Source organism: Bactrocera tryoni, chromosome 5 (assembly GCF_016617805.1).
Source record: "Bactrocera tryoni isolate S06 chromosome 5, CSIRO_BtryS06_freeze2, whole genome shotgun sequence".
NCBI classification, from domain to species: domain Eukaryota; kingdom Metazoa; phylum Arthropoda; class Insecta; order Diptera; family Tephritidae; genus Bactrocera; species Bactrocera tryoni.
Window position 1 is genome coordinate 2,693,831 of NC_052503.1, and position 14,260 is coordinate 2,708,090.

At 33.8% G+C, this 14,260-nt stretch overlaps 1 protein-coding gene across 3 annotated transcripts in view; it reads left to right on the forward strand.

Moving 5' to 3' along the window:
• Positions 1-14,260, forward strand: part of LOC120777208 (collagen alpha-2(IX) chain) — a 379,148-nt gene that overhangs the window by 72,771 nt on the left and 292,117 nt on the right. For 2 of the 3 annotated variants that reach the window (XM_040108384.1, XM_040108385.1), the window contains exon 2: positions 373-1,175. The exons of the other annotated variant lie outside the window; for it this stretch is intronic. In XM_040108384.1, coding sequence (XP_039964318.1) covers positions 1,026-1,175 — 150 coding nt within the window. In that variant the 5' untranslated portion in view covers positions 373-1,025. The remainder of the gene's footprint in view (positions 1-372; positions 1,176-14,260) is intronic. 3 annotated transcript variants of the gene reach the window in all.

The window sequence follows — 14,260 nt, forward strand, 5'->3', positions numbered from 1 at the left end:
TCCAATTTTTGAATTTAATTTAACTTACATTTTTATTTGAATATAAATTTAAATTTTTGTTTTAATTTTAATTTTTGTATTAATTTAATTTTAATTTTAAATTTAGTTTTATTTTTGATTTCTCTTTAGTTTTTTATTTTTTTAGTTTTAATTTTTTAATAATTTAATTTAAAATTTAATTAAAATTTTTTCATTAGATTTTAATTAAATATAATGAGATGTGGTCGTCAATGGACATTTCCATCTTTAAGAAAAGCAAATGCCTTGAAAAGTACATATGCGAATATATACATATGTATGTACATATGTCTGCATGTATGTATGTGCACGCATATAACAATATAATACTAAACAATTTTATTTTTCCCGCAGCATCGCTTACAGCTACCCATATCAATTACGAAAACGAACCCAAATAACATATCAAAATACTAATAAGTCTGTAATAAAAACGAATAAATGCAATGCAGGTAAACATATCGCAAGAACTCACTGAAAAAAATATATAAAAATTATCAAAAATACACGTTAATTGCATATCCGAACAAAAAATAAAAAAAATAATTAGTACACAAATAAGTAGTGGAATAATTTTTTAGAAAAAAATGAAAGAAAATCAGTGAATGCAAAGCAAAGCTAAATTCAAGTGTCTGGTGCAAGCAAAAGTTATCAATTATCATTAAAATTTCCAAAATAATTAAGCCAACGAAATGCAAAGTGTTTATTAAAGCTCAAAAAGCTGCAAAGTTGAAAAGTGCGCGCAAAGTTTACGCGTATTATACGAAATTTCAGCGAAAATCCATTCATTAGTGCAATTTAGTTTAATTAAATAAGCAAATCCGCCTAAAATTATACAAGCATAAATAGAAGTTAGCAAAATTCGTAAAGAAAAAAAAATCCGGAAAAAAGTGTTAGCAAAATATTTGGCAATCCAATTAAAAATTTCCCAATTTGTGTGCTAGCAAAAGTGCCGTTTTTTTCTTTATTGTACAGAAACGAAATAATACAAATAAGAACGTAACAAAATGGCGATGGTTATATCGACGCGCGCGAAATTGCTAATAACCGCGTTAATATTATTCTTCTGCCTGGGCATTGTGCTCGTGACGGGCTCAACGAAGGGCTGGTTCATACCAAATCGTTATAACGGCGAGCGGGTTGCTGCTAGGATACAGGTAAATCATTTTGGTGAAATTTTTTGTGAAGAGAAAAAACAGAAATAATAGAAATTGAGGTTGTATTTGTATATTTAGAAATTATAATATTAAATTATAGTACAAAAACTTATTTTTATACTCCTCCTGCATTTCAGAGTGAGCTTTGGCTCTATTGTTAATATTTAAAAACAAATTCGTTAGCTTTCATGCCAAAGGCACAATTTCATTCATACAAAAATGTATAAATAACTGTTAATTAAAGTTTTAGCCTCAAGCACTTGCGCAAATATTGCTTAAATGCATTACTAACACACACTGCAGTAACAAGTTATGCAACAATTGTTATATAAATAGAAAATCTGCAATTAAAATCCACTTTCAATTGTGTATCGTTTTCATTGAATATCTGTTGTATTATTTTCCGGCTAAATTCCATTTGCGCATTTTTCATTTAAATATTTTTGTCACCCTCAAATTAATGTTGCGTATACGCAGCGGCGTGTGTGCGCTAGCGGTGCTTATATTTAATTGTTAGTGATTACGACTGCTTATATAAGCTATTTAACTGACAAGTGGCAGTAATTATAATAATGTCGGCATTTTGGTGGAAAATATCAAAAGTAAATATAAAAACGCGGTGTTCAGTAATGCAGCAAATGCATACTTTTTATGAAACTTTATAGTATTGAGCATATAACATTAAAATGATAATGACATATATTATTATAAACCAATTAGCAATAGCTAATCTAAAGCCATTACAATTGCTATCTTTGTTGTTTTGGGCACTCAACATTATATATAAAACATAGCCATAACTTTTTCACCGAATTTCACAACTAATTTGGCATATGAAGCAGGTCGTAAAAACCATTTACACGAGCGTACAATTGCCACTTGAACTGAGCCCATTACCCCATGCATTTCATGGCACTTAGCAAAATTGCTCGCCACTTGCGCTTTGCCACATTGATATGTATATGTGTGTGGTCATATTACACAAGCGTATAATTTTCAATCCCAAAGGATAAATCAATTCGTGTCTTTAATAAAATGGTTGACAAAAATATTATGCAGATATATATATGAAAAATGCTCGCAACATACAAACATACACATGTGTTAAAAACTTAACGAGCTTGTGTAGCTATATATATATATTTAAGTATATAAACAAGTTTCCCTATGCATAATGCATTTATAATTCGTGGGTTGTGTAATATTTTGGTTCAATGTGTGATTGCGCGCTTCGCTGTGCTCTAATGATATGACTGATGTCATGTTATCTACCGTATTGTTATATAGCATATTCATAGTTATTTGGAAATGTTAAGCTCGCTAGGCTGTCAATAATCTATATACTTAACTAATGAGCGTTTATTTATTTATTTGGCTGTAATTACTGTGGAGTAAGGCTCGCGCTATTAACCGCGTGTGGACACTTGCTAGTTATGGAAGCAGGGAGTCTTCTTTTTGGAGCCGCAAACAATAGAATACTGGAGTATAGTTGACGCGGTTATTAAATTTGTAGCAATCAGTAAATGATTTAAAAAAATATATGATTACTTATGATAATTTCTTTTTTAATTGTGTCTGTTAGGTAATAAGTTTTGAATATGAACCCTAACACCAGTGGAGATATCGAGAATAGGGACTATACCAAGAGAAAATTGCACACATTATTTAATATGTAACGTAACAGGTTTCATACATTTTGTCTTGTAACTATTTCTGAATAACAAATAGATGAGTTTTTATCCTTCTTCTTCCTTACTGGCGTAAATACCGCTAACGCGATAATAGCCACTTTTATTTAAAAGTAGTAAACAAAAATATTCCCTAAATTTTTTACGGATTTTTCTATTATTTCTCTTTATTAATTTCTGCACACCTCGTTGTGTAGGGGCGTGGCACATCATAAGTATTTTTTTGTTTAATTCGACGACGTATCTAGCAACTCGACGATTATTTTTCAAGTTCCTTAGATAATTTCCCACTAACTCTTTATCGGGCAAAATTAAGGTTCGTTTCGAGGTTTCTCTCTTTTTTAACAAAATTGACGTTGTTGTTCTTCAACGAACCCAAAGTGGATTGAGCGATTTTGGCTTTACTTTTCATTGCCACTTAATTCCCTTTAGCAATTAATAGTAGAACCTTTTTGGTCTGTCCACCATCAACACTACCTTAAAGGAGCCTAGTGGAGTGCCCTGTGTTGTTGAATGTTCTAGGGCAGCTTAGGAGAACTGTATGCCTAGCTTCTCTCGAGCAGGTCATGTCGTCTGCTTTTGGTTTCTTTCGATAACTATTTTAGTGGATACCATGATGTTTTTAACACACCAAGACATAGATTTCCACTGGAACAGTCAATCTCAAACCCATTATTCAGTATTGGAGAATGAAATTTAATCTATTTTTAAAGGTCGCGTTGTCAATGTAGCTCGAGTTTGGGTAATCAACCCTATAATAACATACGTTAGGTTAGCTTATTACTTTTTCGTGAGCCTTTCATAATTCCATGTTTCTTTGTTTTTTTAACTAAAGAGAGTAGCTTTGAAGATTCGTAAATCGTGACCCTTTTTAAGCATGTCGCTTTTGTTTGCTTGAATTTTAATCCTAAATGTTAAGTTCATTACTTCTTGGTTTTGTTATGTTCCGATAGGTCGTGCTTTTAATATGGTATTATTTGGAATTTTGCAATGGATATTCAGTTAAAATATTTTAAATTCATCGCACAAAGCCAGCTTCAATTGTGATATGCCAGACTTTGGCAATTGGAATAACATACTTTTGTTTCACAATTTCACTACCAAACTTAATTTCTTGGAGCATTTTTCAAACTTAAAATGTAATGTTTAGATATCAATTTCTTCTAAATGCAAACCATAAAATATTCCACATTCAAACTCATCTCCCTGCTACTCGTAATGAGTTTAAAAATAAACAAAATTCTTTGAAATGAAATTTATAATTACTCACTCACATCATAATTGTAACACAAATATTTTCCTACTAATATTCCAACATTACAAGGCGCCCACGTCGTTTATTGCCCTCTGCGCGTTTCGGTGACAAATGAGTGTACCCAGCAGAAGGCGCGAGTTTTAATTACCCACATTGGCAGCTTGAGGTGGCATGCCACGCACCGGGCACCAATAACCGCGCGCCACATTTACCGTGCCGCCACCAAACCAAACAGTTGAGGTGTTCTATATGTAGCAGGCGGGTTTCGCTGGTCAACCGAGAACGACAGTAGCAACAACAGCAGCAGTTAAGGCTCATTTAAGGTTTCAAGGCAACAGCCGCCGCACGCGTTGACAGCGCTGCAAATTTGTGCGCTTGCCATATAGAAAGAAGGCGCGCTTGCTCGCGATTTGCGGAAAGGTCAAGTGCATAAGTATGCACGAATGTGCAAAACATAAATACGAGTGGGATTTTTCGGCGTTGACTGCGTTTGTGTGTGTGTGCAACGCGCTAAATGCTTGTGGTGCACAGTTTTGTAAAGCGAGGCATTAATGATTACAAATACAAAGCAAGGCGTTATAAATTTCCATTAGTATTGCAATAGCAACAACAACAGCTGCTCTGGTGGTCAAAGGTTTGTTGTTCTGATGTTCTGTCACTTTTTTTCGCCAGCAAAAATTAATGGTAATTATGCGCATTGTTATGCGTGACGCACACAAGCAGAATGCGTAAATACAACAAAAACAAAGAGGAAAAAAATCAAAGAAACACCCAATAGTGTGCGTAGCGAGTACGCCAGCTGGCTGCCAACAGCTTTGCGCCTACGAATGCTTTTCATTCCCGCATACATATGCGCCAATTACACTTTACTGCCCCGCTGCGCTGGCATTTACCGCTACATGCATACATACAGACACATAAATACACGGCTTTTTCACTGTGGCTTGGCGCACTCTGGCGATTAGTAGAAATTAGCGAGTAATGTGCCTGTGTGTTTGTACATATTAAGTGGCATCTAATCAACACACTAGTTGGTGAGAGGGGTGAGCGCGGTGCGTTCAAAGTGCTAAAAGGCGGAAGCGTGGCACGCATTCCTGAATGACATAAATCACTTTTTTCTTCTTTCTCTATTTTTTTCTGAAACGAAAAAGTGAAAGAGAAGGTGAGGGGGTAGTGGAGGAGAGGGTGCAGAAGAGTTAAGGGTGAAAAAGGAGTGTAGTTCTTTTCCGCACATTCTTGGTAATTGGCATTTAAAGTGGCAAATGGCTGGCGGTGTTGCATTAATTGAAGGCGAACGAGTTGAACAGGGCGTATACTTGACGGCACTACAAGGGCAAGCAAGTGCTGCAATTATTTGCCGCCATTAATTTACCATTAGAAGGGAACGAAAGCGAAAACTTAAGCACAGTCGAGTCGCTACGCCAGATGTGGGATTGTAGTTAGTATTTTTTTGCAAAATTTCCCAGAATATAAGAAAAAATTTAAAAAATGCAATATTGAAATATCTTCTTTAGAAACGTTGTATTTGAAAAGATTGCATCAGTTTTTCGACTTTTAAATCATAATTTTCAGAATATATATTTTGGTTTACTAGGAAACTATTTTCATACGAGCTATATTTTTTAGTGGTCCGAACTAAACAATTTCTTCGAAGACTATAGCACTGGATAATTATTCGCAAATAACAAAGTTATTCTTACCACGACTTTAATTTATCGGTTGGTTTGAATAGCGACTCTGACATTGGCGCTACCGACAAATAGGCAGCTTCTTAGAGAGAAAAATGCGTGTAGAAAATTTCAGGTATACATATATCTCAGGTATAGATCTCAAAAGCTTGTTTCTGTAGGGTCAAAAAAGAAGAACTCGTGGCAACGCTGGAGTAATAATTAGGTGCAGCCAAATTTTTTATAATCAGTTCATTTCAGAAATCATTGACAGTGAACGCCTTTGACCATTAGTCCGAAGTTCGAAAACTATTTTGTTAAATATATGGAGACTAAGGAAGGTACAGAATCGATTTTATACATTTTTGACACCAGTCCATATAAATATTAGAATCAACTCTCCACTTAGTTTAATTAAGACGTCGCACAAATTTACCGTTTTTTCGGTATAAGGTCAGCCATAATGCTATAGCCTTCGAAGCTTCAGATATTCGATATCTGGCGCCTACGAAAATTGTAATCTGAATTCGGTCATATTTAGACGAGAATGGAAACATTTAAGTTGCACTATTCCTCCTTAATCTGCTGGAATTTTGTAATATCTCTATTTATAGGTGTTGGTTTAATCTTAGTTCGCACATTTTCAAAATGTGTTCAATTTAGTAAATTAAATTTGCAAGCATATCCTCATATATGTGTCTACAATTCCATTTAATTTAGAAATATATTCACAAATAATGCACACGGTAATTGCTTTAAATGCTACCAAAAGTATGCTTTAATATAATGCCCTCTATAATATAATATGTTTTCTATATCATTATTGACGCATCACAAAAGTCAAGCAGCTGATACAATTTCACATTTCGCCAACAAATTGGGTCACCAATAGCTCCAGGATGCATTTATATACATGTAAGGGTGCGTGTGTATAAGTGTTCAAATACTTACACTCGAGCATAGTGTAATTACAACACTTTAGCTGCCAAAGTAACAATCCAAAATAACCATGGAGACAAAAACCTAAGAGTAAACGGCTTTGAGGGAGTGCACGGCCTGAGAAGCAGCAACAAGGTAGAAAGTGCCAGAAGGAGGAAATGTCGTGTTGAAAGCTTGCCAGCCGCTGTTGTCAACATTGACGTTGACACGACTAATAATCGTCAGAAAGCCAGTTATCGACTGCTGCACACCTAAACACACACACATACGTACATATACATACATTTCACACTCGATTTGGGCGCGCAGGCGGCTGAGTGTGTTGGCAATCGCTTGAATTCGTGCTAAATAAGCAATAATGCCAATTATTCAAACGGCTATTAAGCGGCTGGAAATGCGAAAAGGTGTCGAGAAAATTCGAAATGGAGAAAAATATCGCATTGTAAGCATACAATAAAGAAAATATTCGCCAAGAAAAGCAACTAAATTGTAATTATTACTTTTTCTCGTTGATTGCCCCACTGCCAAGTGCCGCCACTAATGAAGTGTTTTGTATTGCGCACTACAGACGCCAGCACAGGCACGAACACGAGCACGAAGAGAAATAAATAACGAAAATAATTCTGTTCTTTTTGTTTTGGGGCGCACTTTTGTTTCGTGCTAATTTCTATTTATATTTCTTGCTTGAGCAACGGTGCTGCATTTATTTTTTTTTATATTCAAAGGACTTTCAGCTCGTTAGGCAAAAAGTAACTAATTGACACATAGTTTTTGTACTATTTTGACACATTTAACTCCATTTGCTGCAACTACACTGCTTACATATAACTGTTTCGTCACATTTTAGCCAACTGTAATTAGCATTCGTCATAATAATTACTTAATCATTCCTTAACAAGCTGCTCCTAGACTAAATATTGCCGCTATGGTTTACTTAAAGACTGTATTTGTTTTGTTGTTGTTGTTTGAAAACTATGTTTTTTTTGTTATGCTGAGAAATTGTTCACTTATTATTGGTGCTAGAAGTTCAATGTTATTAATTAGCTCACCTATAACGGTGTAAATTTTTCAGTGTCTGCTACTTGGCTTCATTAGCACTTGCTCAAACTATAAGCGTTAATTCGCTAACTTACGCCAATCTTCAGCTCCTCCATTACTCTTATTTTAACCTTTATATTGAGACACTCTTACACACACATACACACAAACATATATATGCAACTCTCTGGCGCAGCACATTATCGGCGCTCTCACACGCTTTAATTACGAAAATTGAATTCAAGTTTTTGGCTATAAATTGCTGGCTTTATGCCATTTTCAATATAATTATCACACTCACACCACAAAATATGTACATGTGTGTTTGTGTGGGCTAACAAGTTGAGCATAGTTGTGAACATAATTGCCGGCATATGTTTTTGGAGTTCCCCTGCACTCTCGCAATCATCGCTCTATTAAGGTGCGGGATTTATTTCCAGTCTAGCAGGATGATAAATGCAGTCAGCTGAATAATTGCTTGAATTTTCCAGGCTGTGCTTGCGGTAAAGGCATTATTTGTGAGAGTGTGCCAAGCGGGGCAAGTTTATTAGACAGATAATTATTATGGTGGGATATTTAGGAAATATTAAGGCTTATTTATTGAATATAATCATTCGTTGGTAGTATATGTTTATAAGTAGCAGATATGAGCTTAGTTATGTCTATAGATGGAGTACACAGTACAATAATTTGGTATTATTGAAATGAATTCGCAATGCGATTAAAGCCTTTAAATTAATAATTAGTAAAATTTATATGCTTTGAACTTGGCTCTATATCTCTTCCTTTTACTTTACAGTGTAATACTGAGGATACTTTTTTTACAGCTATTTTTACTTCTATTAACATATAAGTTGATCTATGAAATAGAAGAACAATTTGTCAGGAAGAAGACTTACTGAGAATATTTCGAGATGAAAATATGAGTTTCTCTCAGCTCTGAAAATAAATCCACATTTCATCACCAGCCAAGATTTCATAGACCAGTTTGTAAGTAGCGCTATTGTATGTTTTTAACATTTCTCTTGACCAATTGAGACGAGCACTTTTTTTGTATGATCGACAAATTGTGTGGCATCCAACGTCTAAAAACCTTTCTCACAATGAAATGTTCATGCAGAATTGAACATTTGCTGGTTTTCGAGACAACAACTGATTATGGACGAAATTTGTCTTAGATTGATTTACGAACTCGACCGAATTCACCATGCCATCGCCAAACATTGGTCTTTAATGGTGCTTAATCGCCAAAAACTGAATTAAGTTCATCGATGAACTGTTTTAAGTTAAGCTACGTCGAAAGTTGTAAAAAACTATCTATACAAATTTCAAGCTTTACGAAAAAGTAGTGAGTTCTTAGATTGCAAGACAGCGTTGCCAAATTCGAAATATTATAGTTGGAAAAATGTTCATTCTTTCAACAGTTTACTATACCTATTGCAAATATTAAATATTGATAGTTCTCGGCTGGAAGGATACTCGCTGCAATAACATTCAAATTATGTGGAATATTTGATCAAATATAGAAAATAGCTGAATATTTTTTCCAGCGCTCCCAAATGAAGGCAACGTTTTTCTACTTCTGTATTCTTATCTTTTTAATTTCACTTTTAAGGTAATTATTTTATAGTTTTGATTAGCCCTTATAGTATTTTATAATATAAATAATTATTGGCAGACATCTCATAACAAAGGCGATATCATGCAACGACTTAAGGAAAATCTGCTAAAAGGTAGAAGAAGAAGAGATTATAGAGCATCTTCTTTGAGAATACAATGCATTGAATGGGAAAAAAATTAAAACTATAGGTCTATGATTACTTAACTTCGTCTCGGAAGTTGCACAAGATTTTCTCAAAAATATATAATAAAGTGGGGAGATTTTAGTCCTGTTGGTTTCACAATGGGCATCTAAAGGCCTATGTTGGACGTCCTACTAAACCTACTTATGATATTTGATTTTGGCATTATTTGACATACTATTAGCGTTAGGCGATTCGAATTTTTTATTAGCAAACAGCGCATTTTGCAATGCAACGTAACCATCGTTCATTCCCCCCGATTAAAGTATTTTTGTTCTAGAACTTTTGTGCCAATTTTTTTTACTAATATTTGTGCATTTGACTATTGCACAGACATAACTGTTACTGCCAACGGCACAACTAATAGCCTAAACCTTTCACCCAAATTGAAATTTTACAAAAAATCTAAGCAAATACGAAAACAGTCTCGCAATTCTTAGAAAAACTTCACAAAAGCGAAATAACTGCGTTGTCACTAGCGGCTTACCATATATACTTACACACACCCCTAAGAGTACTCTCAAATTTACCGTTTCTTGTCCATTAAGCGAGAGAGAAATATTAAAGCACTTTTACCAGGAGCTCATGAGTAGACCCACACGCACATACAAGTGACACAGATCCGTATGCATATGTATATTTGTTAGTATGAATGTGTACTCTCAGACCATACGCTTGGCGCTCAAGCATAAAATCGACTGTCGCTGTCTGCAAAGAGGAGAATAGAGGCGAGCAGACATAAGTGCCGTCTTATGAAGTCAGCCAAGAAGTTGAAGAAAATGGAATTGAGCAAAAGTTGTATGCAATTGCACTTGAACGAGCATTCATCTACCAGCAGCATAAGCAGGCATGCATTTTAGTATACATATGTGCATGTGTCCCTACCAATTGCAGACATTTGTATACATAAATGCACTCGTATTTCAAGTGCACTTCATATTCCATATGTCATTATTCCGTATGGAAAATGAAGATGCATTTAAAAATAGTCGAATTTGAGAATAGCAGACAGAAGCGTATTTTTAGGGACGAAGCTAGAAATTTACTGTTATCGCTTGCTAGTGTTTGTGTGCCATTACATGTTTGCAACACAAAATAAATGTAGATTATTTGTTTAAATAAATCTTGTATTTGAAATATTTGTTTGCTTAAATTGTTTGTTTTGTAAAATATTCGGTCGATTTTATTTAAATTTGGTATATGTTTCTATTAACTATAGAACTGATTGGATTCTTAATATTTGTGTTTCTAGAGTGAGAATAATATATGTATGTCTAGAATTGTAGCAATAATTAGTCGGTTTTGCTCAACATTCATTAAAGTAAATTGTGAAAGCACCGAAAAATCGTAAAAAGTTATAAAATGGTGTTTTTATGGTTGCTTGAATGAGTTGTATTCACAATTAAGACGAGTTGAATTCAAAAGTTTCAAAAGAATTTAAATTTATTTTACAAAGATGTTAGACTAGAGCAGAAGCTTTTGAAAATGATATAAAATGATGATTGAAACCCATCGAAAACGAAAGATAGCATGACAAACTTTAAAAGAAACATATGTTTTGAGGGGGAAAAGGAAAAGGAAAGCCGTAGTTGTATTTTTTTTAGAGTTAAAAATGGTTTCTTTGATTTTTGGAAAAACTACTGGTGCTAAAAAACTTATAATTTGACGTTCAAATTTGTAATTGAAAATTAGGTTTTTTTTTTATATTTCAGGTCAATATAAGCAGAAAAATTAAATATTTTAAACAAAAAAAGTATGGAGTGTTTGGGACATTAGAAAATAAATTTACAAAATAGTAAAAAAAAAATTAAGTAAAATTAAAACATTGTTATTTGTAAATTTCACATAAATTTTGAGGTTATGTGATGAAACTTTATGTTCCAAAGTCATAGATATTTGTAATACCTACAACTTTGTCATATACATATAATACATTTTTTCTATAATTTTTCCGGAAATCGAGATAAATTGATTTGTACTCTTAAAAATTCAACCTCGCTGACCCCCTTGCCTTTTCGTGACCTTACTAAATGTTTTTCCAGTAAATAATTGTTATTTTATTCCGCATTGGTTCTCCGGTCTTATTTACTTAGTAAATGAGGAGTTGTAAATACAATTTTGAATAAATGTATTACTAGTCGAAATCGAAATAACTTTACTTAAAGAAGCAAAACTAGCTAAATATAGAATTAAATTGTTGTAAAATATATAGGAAATTTGTTTAAAAATTTTCAAATTAGAAATAAATGTTATTGAGTGGCAAAATTTTATGAATTTTTTATTACTATTTATTATTTATTTATTTCAAAAGAGAAATTCATTGTGGAAGCAAATATTTAGAGCGTTACAATTTTAATTAAACTGGATCCTCTCTAATATTCTTTGGTTTGAAATTTCATAAGAATTTCAAATAAAACGATGTCCAAAGGTATGCATTAATTTCAGAATATTTGCCTCAAATCGAAGCATATCTGCTTTGTTCATATTAGTAGTCTTATCGCAAGTACATAACATGAATGTGTAACAAAATGTGTTGGATCTTTGATATTACCTTGACTTATGCAAATAAGAAATAATTTGTTACAAGGGCTCTAGCACTTCATCTAAAGCAAGTTGTAAATCAAACAGATGGAAGTAAAATAAAATCATAAAAACTAAATCGCAAATGCGGTCGATTTGGCGGAAAGTTTCACACAAATTTTATTGTGAGGGTCTCAGACACACAAATACCTATGTAACACAATTGTTGCCGTGCATATTTATTCAAACATACACACGTGGACTTAAACTTACCGGCAGACACAAAGGACTGAAAAGCGCTCTCCACAAGCAAGCAACATTCCAACTCCACTTTTCTGATATATATAGAGCTTTGTAAACATAAATACTTCAGAACTTTAAGTCGATTCACACGGACAAATATATAATAACATACATAAATGCACACACATCTGTTTAAAGCTCTTGGTTAAAGCACATGTTTATAACACCATGACTTAATATTGGCCCTAGTCGAAGCTATAAAAGAAACGGTAACTCTAACACTATGCAAAGGTACATTCGTGAGTGTGTTTGCATGTGTGTAGCTCAAATGGCCGTAGAGAAGCACTTTGACGCTACAGGAAAAGCGATATATGAAAAATTCACTCAGGCGTAAATGCACAACGAACGCTTTTGGAGTGTGTCATCACTTACGGTTACTAGCTGCATTCAAATACACACATACACACGCATACTTCCACACATGGAGATGTTGTTGGAGACACATCAAAAAATATATACGAACAGCTAAGCAAATGCTTATTGTTATGGGAGTCAGCAGTTGGCAAGCTTGATGGTTCCAGGCAAAGATTTCCAACCCTTCTACTTTTATGTGAAATATATATACTCGTATATATAAACACACATATCTTTGGTTACATCGAAAAGCTTTTGCGTCGCATATGTGCCCACATGTAGTTGTGACGGTTGCAGAGAGAATCATTCACAGGAAATTGCATTTTTGAGTGGATAATTTTCTATGTGCCTGTCGAGTGCGCACACACACACCAGTATTATAAACTACGAGACACACATACTTATGCGGCTTTGCTGTGCGCGCTCATAGTTGCGCCAAAAGCATATGCCCGCCTTCGATGTTGGAATATTTTTGTGCATAACTAAATTGTATTTCCTTAAGGTCTTCATTGCCAAAGCAACTGTTTAACAGCGCTCGTTTATTTTCCATAGAATATCTCGATTTCAGTAATTGTGTAATGATGCGTTAACACTGGGTGCGAGTGTTGGAGCGTTAGCGGTTGATCAAAGTGGTCAAAGGAAAGAAGGAAAAAGCGGAGAGGGAGGCGAATGAATATCTAGCTGTTAAAGTTGTTGAAATTTGTTAAAGTTTCATTGAATAACGCGTTGTATAAGCAAGGCAATTTTGTTATATTAAAGTACTTTTAAGCTATTCAAAGTAAGGGGATACATTTTTAAGAATTTAAAATTTACATTAGTTGGTGTTTATTAATATTAAGTTATATATTTCATAAAAAGTCCATTGACATTCTCTTAGCTCGTTTTAGTTACATGAAAATATTATCGAGGAATTTTCAGTTGCAATCCCTAGGGTGAGCGTTCATTCAGTTATCAGTAGATCAGTAGCCAGCCAAAACTACACTTATCAAATGGTGGCAGTTATTCTTGTCTGTATGTAATTTAAGTCATAAAATTATCTAGAAAAGAAAATTCTAAGAAAACAGTCCTCTCGCAAGAGAAACTCGTTTTTTTTATACTCGCACATTTCCAGGAACAAGCAATCTATCATTCAAATCGTTTTCGTGTGAAATGTTTTATACCTTTTCTAGAAAATTTCTCTTTTTCAAAAAAAGTTCTTCCAATTTTCTTTTTTATTTTGAAGATTACTCACATCATCGATTTTGCTCACTTCCGTATAATAATTTTATTACTATATTTTTCAACTTTTTCAAGAAAACATCTCTCTTTTTCTAAAAATTCTCCCAATGTTATTTTTTGCGCTCCGAAAAGTATGCAACATTCTGAGTTTATAGAGTATTGTTCAAAACTAAAAGTATATGATGCTAAAAAACGGATATTGACTATTCCGTTAACGTTTTATACACCCAAATAGTTCTAGGAATAAGCAAAACATCGATCTAGCTTGCTTTTCTTTAAAAGAATAACTATTTTCGTATTT